Source organism: Trichosurus vulpecula, chromosome 3 (genome assembly GCF_011100635.1).
Source record: "Trichosurus vulpecula isolate mTriVul1 chromosome 3, mTriVul1.pri, whole genome shotgun sequence".
Lineage (NCBI taxonomy): Eukaryota > Metazoa > Chordata > Mammalia > Diprotodontia > Phalangeridae > Trichosurus > Trichosurus vulpecula.
The window spans coordinates 244,736,195-244,748,735 of NC_050575.1; the positions used below are offsets into that span (position 1 = coordinate 244,736,195).

General features: G+C 36.0%; 1 protein-coding gene across 1 annotated transcript in view; it reads right to left on the reverse strand.

The window, feature by feature from the left end:
• The window catches only part of SNTG2 (syntrophin gamma 2), a 698,484-nt gene that overhangs the window by 212,587 nt on the left and 473,356 nt on the right, over nt 1–12,541 (reverse strand). The window contains exon 10 of the mRNA XM_036750363.1: nt 1,987–2,116. Within this exon, the coding sequence (XP_036606258.1) occupies nt 1,987–2,116 (130 nt within the window). The remainder of the gene's footprint in view (nt 1–1,986; nt 2,117–12,541) is intronic.

The window sequence follows — 12,541 nt, forward strand, 5'->3', positions numbered from 1 at the left end:
CAGAATGCCTCTTTTAGAAGACAAAGGTGCCATCTAAGGACAGAATCATGAAGAGTATGCTAGAAAGAATGCTAGATTTATGGAAAGAGATCTGGGTTCAAATTCTGGCTCTGCTAAATATTACTTATGTGATATTGGGCAAGACACTTGACCTCTCTTGGCCTCAGTTCCTCTTCTGTACAATGAGGAGCTTGGACAAGATGGTATCCTTTTCAGGTCATAGCTACGATCCTAGGCAGCTATGTAGCACATATACAGGATGAGACTTTTAATCAGGAAGACCTGATTTAAACTGCCTCAGACACTTACTATCTGTGTGACTCTGAGCAAGTCATGTAAACTCTTGCATCTCAGTTTCTTTATTATTAAAATGGGGACAAAATAGGACCTTTCTCACATGGTTGTTGTGAGGCTCAAATAAGTTAGCATATATAAAATGCTTTGTTAACCTTAATATAATATTTAAATGTTGGGTACTATTGTTATTTTCCTATGATCCTAATGTGTGGTATAGTTAAAGGGAAAGGAGAGGAAAATAGAAGGCTTGATATGTTGGTCAGAGCCAAGAAAGAACAATCCAAGAAGGATGTACCTAATGGAAAAAGGGTGAGGCTAAGCACTGGGGATACAAAAAGAGATGAAAGACAGTCCCTTCCATCAAAGAGCTTATAATCTACTAGGAGTAATAGCACAGAGAACAAATATATAGAAAACAAGCTATTCACAGGATAAATGGGAAATAATTAAAAGAGGGAGAGCACTGGAATTAAGAGGGGTTGGGGAAAGCTTCCTGTAGAAAGTAGGAGTCTTCTTGGGATTTAAAGGAAGCCAAAGGGGTCAGTAGTTAGAGTGGAAGAGGCACAGCATTCCAGGCATGGAGGACACCCAGAGACACATATATGTGTATGTATATACATTTTCATACACACATGTATAGACACACATATCCACCACTCTGAATTTATTTGTATACGTGTGTACATTATATGCAAACGTATGTGTATACCTCTATGTACATTTTTATGTGTACATGCATTTTAGGTGTGTATACAAACATATACACAGACATACATATATACATCTCCATACACTTGTCTCTGCTGTTAGAATGTAAGCTCCTTGAGAGCAGTTTTTTTTTCCTTTTGGTACTTTTATCCTTAGCACTCAAAACAGTACCTGACATGCAGTAGATACTTAATGAATGTTTATTGATCAATAGATTTCTTTGTAAATATAATATAAATATGTATTATAAACATTGAAGTTCCCTAAATCTTTAGAGTCTAGAAGAGTTCATGGATCAAAAACTTATTCACAAAAATAAACCATGCATTTGTAACTTCATTTGTTTGTTTTGTTCCTAAGATTTGTTTTCTGAGGAAACTTCCACTGTGGATCCTGGAAAGCTTTTCATATAGTCACTGAGTGTCAGAATCCATACTCACACTCATGTTTCCTGATTCAAAATCAAGTCTTCTTACTATTATGTCATGTTGCCTCATAATTAATACTTAATAGTTACAAAATTACAAAGTATCTGGGTATATATTAAAAATGTCCTTCATCTGCATGTTTGGAAATTGGCTTCAGTAGTGTAGTGTACTACATTTCACTAAAAGACACTAAATGAGAAATCAGAAGAGTTGGGTTTCAGCTCCGAGTTACTACTGTTCCTTATCTCTTTCCAGTTTTTTTAAATGAGGATAATAATGCTTGCACTGTCTACTTAGTGGCATTTTGTGGGGATCATATAAGGCAATTGATATGAAAGTACAAAGTATAAAGAGATATAAGGAAACTTCAAAGTAATGAATAGTTGAAAAAAATCTGGATGTCTATTTTTCATACATAAGTTTTATAGGTATTTTAAGAAGGCTCTGAAATACAGCAAGTTGACTAAAGACTAATTAATGACAATATTGCTTCTGTGAATGATTGAATATGACAATGCAAAAGTAGCAAGGTTGGGGAAATGTATATACATACATTTTGAAGTGTCAAATCGCCAATGTTAGCTGATACTGCTCTTAGCCAGTCAGCACTCTCCTGGGATGTATAAAACTGAATGATGCCTGTACTGACTCCATCCAGGGCTAGCACTTCAAAGGCATTAGATCTGCAGGAAGAGGGAAGAATATAAGGCAACATCTCTGTTCCTACACTATCTGATAGACTTCTGCACCAGTCTTTTGCAAGGAATAAAAAAGCAAAGATATTTGAAATTCAGTGAGTGCTTTTTTACTGAAGTTTATACTTAACCTTTCAAAAAATATTATTCAGTATAGGCATATAGTAGAGAGATTGTGCTCACAGACTTGACATATTTAAGGGTTTGGTTAAATATCTGTTGGAATTAAGTTAAAAACTTTCAAATCCCTCACCACCAAGAGTCATTTCTTATATAATAAAAACTTAAAAAGGGAATTCACAAAGGTAATAACTTTTTCTTGTAGAAATTTTGATGTTATCTCTTTATAATATCACCAGTAATAATTCGTTCAAAGTCCATTTATTATAATCTTTAAATCTGCTAACAACAGGATGATGGCACATATCAAAGTCATTCCTACACATTACTTAAAGATATATAGAATCACAAAATTATATACATATATTCATTCTTTACAGCAGTGATTTGAAATTTTTCTTGCATAACTAGCATATGATCAAAAATCAGCCTAAGCAATTTAAGGACAAAAGAGAAACTTTTATTATTCTTCAGCATTTTATTCATGAAGCCATGCTCCTCCCCTCACAAACTAAACCATTTTTAAGGTGATTTCTACTCACTATTTCCAGAGAATAGACTCTGAATTTTAGTTAATTTTTTTCAAAGGTTATTGTCTTGTTTTTGGAGTGGGCCTATTGACATAATAGCTCCTCAGGATGAAGCAGATAGTTAAAATGAAAATAAATATTAGCTTACTTTAATGTAAAATGTGAAATTTGTAAGGACTTTACTCACAACAACCCTGTAAGGTACACAGTACACATATCATTACAGCTGCATTTTACAGAAGACGAAACTTACACATCGGGAAAAGGAACCATTATATCATACATTTAAAAATAGTTTATTTTAACCATCCAACATCTTCATTTTCACCTTCCAACCCCAATTTTCTACCTCAATTTAGAACACAAGAAAAACAAAACCCATTACAAACATGCATAATTGATTAAAGCAAATTTCCACATTGGCTATGTCAAAAAATTATTGTCTTATTCTACATTCTGAGCTCTTCATCTCTCTGTTAGGAGGTAGGTAGCACATTTCATAGTTTTTCCTCTGGAAACTTGCTTTGTCATTATGCAGATAATATTTAAGGAAAATAGATTTCCATCATATTTATATTCCATGACTTCTTCATCCATTCTCCAATTTATCAGCACCCTCTCAGATTCCCATTCTTTGCCACCTCAAAAGGAGCTATAAATATTGCTTAAAACTAATTCCTCCCTTAGTATACTCTCCTTCTAATTCCCTCTTTCTTCTTCTTTCCTTTCCCTTCAATTTGCCTATTGTTTGAAATATATTTCTGTACCCACCTCTTTATATATACCTATTCTTCCTTCTTTTGAACATCCACTTCTCCCTCCATCTTCCTTATTTGTAGAGATGTCTACTTGTGCACCCTCATAATCTATAATAATTTATTCTAATTTTCCTTTTCCTGACCCCCAACCCACAGTTTATTGTTCTTATTATCCCCATTCTTTATTTACAAAATAGAACTACTCCCAGGCCTTCTCTGCTTGGACTCCCACTATGAATCCTAATGGTGAAAGTTTTTCAGAGGAGACACGTGAATATTTTCTCCATATTTGAATGTAAGCAGTTTATGCTTGTTTAATCCTTTATCATTGTTTATCCAGGGGAACTTTTTTATATTTCTCTTCACTGCTGTGTTTGAACTTCATAGTTTATCTGTAGTTCTGATCTTTTTATCAGAAATACTTGGAAGTCATCCATTTCTTTAAAGGGGCATTTTTCTCCTATAGAATTATACTCAGATTTGTTGGGTAAGATATTCTGGTCAATAAACCCATGTCGTTTGCTTTATGGAATATCATATTCTAAGTTCTCTGATCTTTTGTTATGGTGACTGCTAAATTGTGTGTAATCCTGACTATGGCTTTTCAGTACTTGAATCCTCTCTTTGGACCCAGAAGCTCCAGATTTTATTTATACTGGTCCATGGAGTTGAAAAGATCTCAGTCTGGCTTTCTTCTAGTTTTGTCTTCTATACCTTACCAAAAATATTTTTGTTACAGTCATTTTCTTTTTTTGAAAAATATTTAATTTATTTTTCTCCATTTAATATTTTTTTCAAATTATATGTAAAGACAGTTTTCAACATTCACTTCTATAAGATTTTGAGTACCAATTTTTTCTTCTTCCCCCTTACCCTTTCCCTTCCCCCTCCCTGAGATGGTAAGCAATCTGATATAGGCTAAATACATACGATCATATTAAACATGTTTCTACATTGGTCAAGTTGTAAAAGAAGAATCAGAATAAAAGGGAATGACCACAAAAAATAAAACAACAACAGCAAAGAGAAAAATAGTATGCTACTATCTATATTCAGACTGAATAGATTTTCTCTGGATGTGGATAGCATTTTCTATCTTGAGGTTTTTGGAATTGTCTTGTATCATTGTATTGCTGAGATGACCTAAGTCTACCAAAGCTGGTCATCATACAATGTTGCTGTTACTATGTACAATGTTCTCCTCATTCTGCTTACTTAGCATCAGTTCATGGAAGTCTTTCCGATTTTTTTCTGAAATCTGCTTGCTCATCATTAATTATAGAATGATAATATTCCATCACATTCATATTCCACAACTTGTTCAGACATTTCCCAATTGATGGGCATACCCTCAATTTCCAATTCTTTGCCACCACAGAAAAAGAGCTGCTATAAATATTTTTGTACATATGGGTCCTGGGATGGGAAAATGTCTCACACTGACCTTTTCTTGACTATAGTGCTGCAGAATTCTATTTGACACATTATTTTAAAGTTGTTAGGAGGAGAATGTTGGGAGAGTTCTGCTGTTGTGTTCCCTCTACTTCATCATCTTGGCTATGCCTTCTCTGGGAAATCGTATTTTTTAAGTTTTCTTGAAATATGATGTCAGTTCTTTTATGGTCAAGGCATTCAGATAGTATAATGATTTTCCATTTTTTTCTTCTTGATCAAGTTGTCCAAATCAGTTGTTTTTGTGATGAGACACCTTATATTTTCTTCTTGTTTTTTTCTTTTAATTTTTTTTTTCAGTTTTTTACTTTGACTTAATATTTCTTGTTAGGTCTTTGGTTTCTACTTGGTCCATTCAAATTTGCAGAGAGTTTTTCTTGGGCAAAGTTTGAACTTCTTGTGTGAAGTATTTAATTTCCATTTTAATTTTTTCTTCCACAGCTCTCATCGCTTTTTCATTTTCCCCTCAAGAGTTCTCATTCCATTCGTAAGAAAAGATTTTTATCTCTTTAAGAACACTCTTGCTTCATACCTTCCAGAGATCGTGGTTGAGTTTGAGCTCAATGTATGTTTTTCTCTTAGGCAAGAGATGTAGATATTTTGGAGTTATTGACCCCTGGGTTTGCATCTTGAGCATACTTTGCCACCGCAATAGTTCATTATGGTGGAGTTCTTTCGTTCTTTGCCTATTTGTGAAACATGTAAGCTTTATATTGTTTGATGTTATAGTTATAATGATAGTACTCTAATAAGGAGTCCCTTAGGCTGAGTGGTCATGCTGCCCATAAAGCATATAGGTAAATACATATAGAATTGCACTTTTCCACTGTCCTCACCTATGTTAACTCTGTTTCAAGCAGTTAATTCTAGCAACTTTTAAACAAATAAAACTCCTTGCCATCTCTGAGCCATTCCTCTTCTGCTACCATACATCACTTAGACCCTCTACCACTTTCTGGCCCTGATAATGAATTACTCCTACATGATACTCAACCAAGCCTGGTATTGATAAATGACTCCAAGAACTTCTTCATCACATTTAGATCTAATTAATAATGCCTCTTCTCACATTTGGCACTGAGACACCAAATACCTGTTCTTCACCAAGTTCATTTTTAGGGTATATAACTTCACCACTTGAATCACTTGCACTGAGTGAGTTTCTCACTTCTGTTGAGATAAACCCCTATATTTTTATGTTGTCATATGGTGTATGTGGGTATGCTTTTTTTCATCTGCACACTGAACAACATAAGACTAAAGCTCCTGTTTGTACCACCTTGCTGAGTACCAATTTCCTGTAAATTCTTACACCCAAGTACTTGCTTTAAGTATTTGCTTTAACTTGATCTATGAGGCCAAATAAAGCACCCTTCTTGGGGCCCATTTTCTGAATGTGGACTTGATTCTATAGCTAGATTCTGCTGTACTTCTGGAAGGAAGGTCTGGGCTAATCCTACTGTTGATCCTTGTTATTTTTTTTTGATGATAAATATTGTATTATTCTAAGATCTCAGGGATAGGTTGGGGATCTGCAAGCTTTTTGCACTCCCAAAGTGCTCTGATACAGGGAAAATTCTGATTAATACTCCTCTGGTTTGAACTCTGCAAATTCTTGACCTTGATTTGGGTCTGAGTAAAGCATTCATATAGTGCTTCTCCAGCATATTGTACCTTCTATCATCCCCACTTTCTCACCTATCTTCAATCTCTCCCTGTCTCATGTTTATTCCTTAATGCCTACAAATATGGCCATGTATTCCTCCACCCTTAAAAAACCCTCAGTTTATTAATCAACCAATTAGCTATTGTTTCATATCTTTCCTCTCTTTGGTGGCTAAACTCCTTGAGATCTACATTGGATTCCTCCACACCTTTTGCTCTCCTTCCCCTCTTAATTCTCTAGTTTGGCTACTGACCTCATCTTTCAACCAACACTACTTGTTCCATAGTTATTAATGATATCTTAATTCCCAAATCTAATAGCATTTTCTTAATTACCATGCTTGTTATACTTTCTTCAGCCTTTGATATTGTTGATCACCCTCTTCTCCTCCCTAAGTTTTCATGAAATTATAGAAAGATATAGATAACCACTCCCCAGTCTCCTTTGCTTGATATTCATCTAAGTTGATTCCCACTAACTGTGGGCATAGCACAGAGCTCTGTCCTGGGACTTGTTTTCTTCTCCCTCCATACTATTTCAATTGTTTATCTTATTAGCTTCTATGGATTCAATTGCCATCTTGATGCATAAGACTCAGATCTATTTGTCCATCCCTAACTTCTTTCTTGATCTCTATTCTTTTATCTCAAACTGCCTTTTAGATATCTCTGTTGATCAAGGATGTCAGACTTGGGGATTCAAAACACTGGAATGTAGCCTGAACAAGATTAAAATGTAATTGAGAATGTTTAATAAAATAAATAAAAATCTAATCCAACATAAATAATATTGTTCTGTGGTTCTCTAAGTCAACATGTGATCCCTGTGTTTTTCTTTGTGTTTGAGACTATTGCTATAGATGATCTGAAACTCAACATATCCAAAAGTGAGCTCATTATATTTTTCCCAAATCATCTTCCTAACTTTGCTATTACTGTTGAGTGTACAACCATTCTTTCAGCCATTTAGGCTCTTAAATTAGGTATCACTTTCAACTCCTCACTTTTTCTCATCTTCTATATCCAATCAGTTGTCAAGACTTGTAAATTTTACCTTCAAAATGTCTCTCAAATATGCCTGCTTCTCTTCTCTGAAACTGCCACTATCTTGGTCTAAGTCCTCCTTACCTCATACCTGGGTTATTGCAATAGTTTAATGTTTGTTTTCCCTGCTACAAGTCTCTTCTCCACCTCAGTCCATTCTTCTCAGTTCAAACTCTCAGTTGTCAAAGTGATCTTCCTAAAGTGTAGGTCTAACCATATAATTCTTCTACTCAAAAAATTCCATTGCTTCCTATCATCTCCAGGATTAAATATAATTTTCCAATCTTCTTACATCTCACAGTCCCCTCTACCCCATACTATGTGATCAAATGAAACTACAATCTTTGCTGTTCCCCAAGGAAGACTCTACATATCCTGACTTTGGGCATTATCATCAATTCCCTCATGCCTTGAATGTTTTCCCTTCTCATCTCTGCCTCCTAGCTTTCCTGGCTTCTTTCAAGTCCCTGCTAAAATTCCACATTTTATAGAAAGCCTTTCCTATTCATCTTGTAGATAGTTTGTTAGTTCATAGGTGTTTGTATATTGTCTTCCCCATTAGAGTGTGAGCTTTTTTAGGTCAGGGATTTTCTTTTGCACTTAGTGTGGTTCCTGGCACATAGCAGACACTTAATATTGATTGGTTGCTTGATTATTAGTATCCTTTCTAAGCTTTCATTTTCTCCTCTATAAAAGAGGGATAAAACAGCCCAAGGTACTTGCCTCACTGAGTAGCTGTGAGACTTAACAAGCCTTAAAGTATTAAATAAACCTCTATCTATCTATCTATCTATCTATCTATCTATCTATCTATCTATCTATCATCATCATCATGGTTGTTACTGACCAGAGCTAATCAGAGTGGGCTTTAGGAAATGATACCAGTTGAATTGGCCTTTAAAGGGTAAAGTGAAATTCAATTATAGGAAAAGGAGTGGGAGCACTCAATTTAATATTAGCTAAAAGTCAGAAAAGATTAACTAAGAGTTAGCAAATCATAACAGAAGCTCATAGCTCATCCTGGGGCCAGGGAGAGATCAAATTGGATGGGAGATAAGGGACAGTAAAGGCTTCCAAGACAATTTGTCTCATATTGAAATAGTGGGAAATTAACTGATGAATCAGCAACCATTTCTTAAGTTCCTGCTATATGTTAAGGACTATGTGAGATTCTGGGGGTACAAAGACAAAATGAACCCTACATAGAAAAGTGGTAAATCATCTCAGATGTATGACAAGGAAGATAACATGTTCACATATAACTATTTAAAAAAACAGATAAAACATTTTTTAAAAGTAGCCTTGAAGGGAAGGCAATACTAGCTGGACCATCAGGGAAGGGCTTGTCTATGTGTACTTTTGTTGAGTCTTGAAGTAAAACAGGAATTTGAAGAGACTGAGGTGAGTACAGGTCAGGTATGGGGGATTGTCCATGCAACAGTCCAGAAAGGAAGTTAGTGTTTTGCCTTTAAGGAACAACAAGAAGGGAAGTTTAGCTGTATTGTAGCCTGAATAGAGGGGGTGTCATATAGTAAGACTAGAAAGCTAAGTTCTTGCTTGGTTGTGAAAGTTGTCAAATGCTCCTACCTATGCTTTAGAAAAGTCACTTTGGAAGTTTTGTGTGGAGAGTGCATTAGAGTGGGGACATACTTAATGCAGGGAGGGGGTGCCATTAGAAAACTATTGCAATAGCTCAGGCTAGAGGAGATGAGAACCTGAACTAGGATGGTGGCCATGTGAGTGGAGAGAAGGGGGAAGATATGAAAAATTTTGTGAAGGAAGAATTGACTAGATTTGGCAACTGACTGGATATGGGGGTTAAGAGTGAGAAGTCAAGAGTGACACTGGTACTGGGAGGATGGCAGTGGCCTCAAAACAGAAATGGGGAAGTCAATAAGGATATATTTTTTGGGAAAATATGAGTTTTATTTTGGATGTAGGAAGGAAGAAAAAGGCATTTGTTTAGCACCTACCTGTGACAGATACTGTGCTAAGCACTTTACAAATATTATTTCATGTGGTTCTCTAATTTTGCTATTATTATCCCCATTTTACATCTGGGTAAACTGAGATAGATATTAAGCAATTTGCCCAGGTGAGCTGAGTCTGATTTGAATTGAAGTATTTCTGGCACCACACTCAGCACTCTTTTCATTGTCCTTAGCTGTCCCAGACTATATGGACATTCATATTTGACAGATAAATTAACTTCGAGATTCATACAATACATTTGTTTGAAATGCCCAATAGGCAGGTGGTGATGAAGGACTAAAATGCATGAAAGAAACTGAGGCTGGATAAATAGATCCAGGAGGCATTGACATAGAGATAGTAAATGAAATCTTGTGATCTGATGGAGTCACAGTTTGAGAGAATAGAGAGAAGAGGGCTTAAAACAAAATGTTAGAGAAAGCTTGAAGGGGTTATAGAGACTATATAGTAATAAGCCATTTTTTTCAGGATGGGGAATACTTGGGTACCTTTGCAAACAGTAGAGGAGGAGAACCAATAGCTGTGTAGAGATTGAAAACTGGAGAGGATAGTTTGGGAAATCATTTTTTGGAGTAGAGAGAAGGGTGTGTAATGAAAGCAGTTATGCAAAGAGGAGCTAACATTGATGGGGAGGAGGGCCATCTCTTCTTTAGAGACTGTAGCAGAGTTAATAGGAGATATTTTTAGTATATTGCAAGTGGGTTTAAGATGTGGAGAAGGGGACTCAAAGTCAATTTTCTCCAGAAAGTATGAATTAAATTTCTCAGCTAATAGGCCAGGGAGTAGCTGAAGTGTGGTAAGCTTGAAAAGAGGAGATAAGGTTTGGAAAAGATATGGGAAGTAGGGTACATGCACGATTAGGGAGGGGTAAAGAGATTGCTTATATCAGGGAGGGATAGATTTGGAATCAAAAGACCTATTATAGTGTTCTGTTATATACTACCTATATGATCCTTGGACCCATCATGTAACTTGTAGTGTGGTACAATTAAACACTCCCTCTCCCCAGGCAGCAGACTTGGGTTCAAATCCTGTTTTTGTTACCTATTATTAATAGGTCTGTGGGAGGTCAATTAACCTTTCTGGTTTTCAGCTTGCTCATTTGTAAAAAATGAGATTAGACTAGATGACCTTTAATATCCTTCCAGCTCTAAATCTATGATTTTATGATCCATGGTCCTCAGAGTTTATCAGTATATCTTGTCGGCTGAGGAGGGGTTGTAGTATACGATCTCTCAGGGTGCTTCTATCTCTGTTTCCTATGATTTGCTATGATTCTAAAGTATATATAAGAAAATAAGGTAAAATTCTATGATAATATAATGCTATATGAATACTGCCTATTGCTTTGGATAAAATGCATACTTTGATAGGAATCATGGTTGACATTTGACACCCTCTGAGGGCCATCTTTAATGTTACTTCTCACTCTAAGTCTATGCTTCTATGATCCAAGTTTTCTACAGGGAATAAGTGAAAAAAAGTAGTTCAATCCCCAGTAGTAGTAGTAGTAATAGTAGTAGTAGTAGTGGTGGTGGTGGTGGTAGCAGTAGTAATAGTAGTTGTAGAAGTAGTAGTAGGAAGCATCCAGTTTATATAACCTCCTCCTATCTGTTCCCAACATATGCCATTGGTTCCTTTTCCTCCTGAAGCCTTTACCAAGAGTTTTTTTTTTCCCTCTCCATTGAAATTATCAGTGGGTCTTTCTCACATCATTGTTTCATGTAATTGAATGGATGTGGTTATAAAGGCTAAATGAAAAATATTTTAGTGCAGTGACTCTTTTTTCAAAACTAGTTCTTCCTAATTTGTTCAGGATTGGCAGAAGATCTTTGACTTACTCTGTTTTTCGTCTGGGTCTATACTTACCTTCTCCAGATTCTTGGGAACAGAACCTCCCTCCCCTTACTCGCTCCAGGAAGCTCACTATATAAATGTCAGACTTATTGAGGACACCTATTGTCCCAGCCCATTGCATCTCAGAACTCCTGAACTGAAGCAATTCACTATCCTCAGCATCCTCAGGAACAAGCATTGCCAGCAGGCACCATATTTTAACATTGTTTTACAATGCACAGTGCTTGAAATACAGTAATGATGTAATAAATACTTATTATTATTCATCCACTAAAATCCTTCTCTTGGAATTCAATGTGGCATGGAGGCGACCCTGGAATCTTGAAGGCTATACCAAGGGCATGCAGACACTGGCTTCTGGCAGCTCATACTAAGCTAACAGTGTTTAAAACTTGATTCTAGCAATAGACCATATGATTGCCACTTAATTATGTGCAAAGGGAGTCATCTCTAGATTGGCTGATAGGAGATTAATTTCTTTAAGTCACAGATCCTAGGAACATCACGTTATAGAGGGGTTGGGGGAAGGACTATGCACACTGATGAAATCCAAGAATCTGAATGTGTCGAAGTGTTTGATACTAAATATGAGGGAAGGATAAAGGACCTGTCTAGCAAGCTGAATCACAATTCTCCTCTTCTCATTTGCAATTCAAATAACCAAATTATTTCTTTATGTACAGTGACCATTACATGGACATAAACAAAAAGAAACAATGTTTCCACGGGCTATGTCCCACCATAGGTGTTTAATACATGTTTTTTGAATTGAATTTCCCCTGGTTTCTAGGCCACACCTTGGTGCTCTTCTCCTCTCTGCTCCCTGTATGTGGTGAAAACACTACACTATCAATTCCCTTAGATAAAGAGTGACAGGGACAGAGACAAGAAGAGAAAGTGTTTCTCAGGATGATGGCTCAACACAGATATGGAATAGAAACATCTTTGTCATGGCTTTTGGATAATGGGAAAATATTTTCCCTATTTCCTTTTTT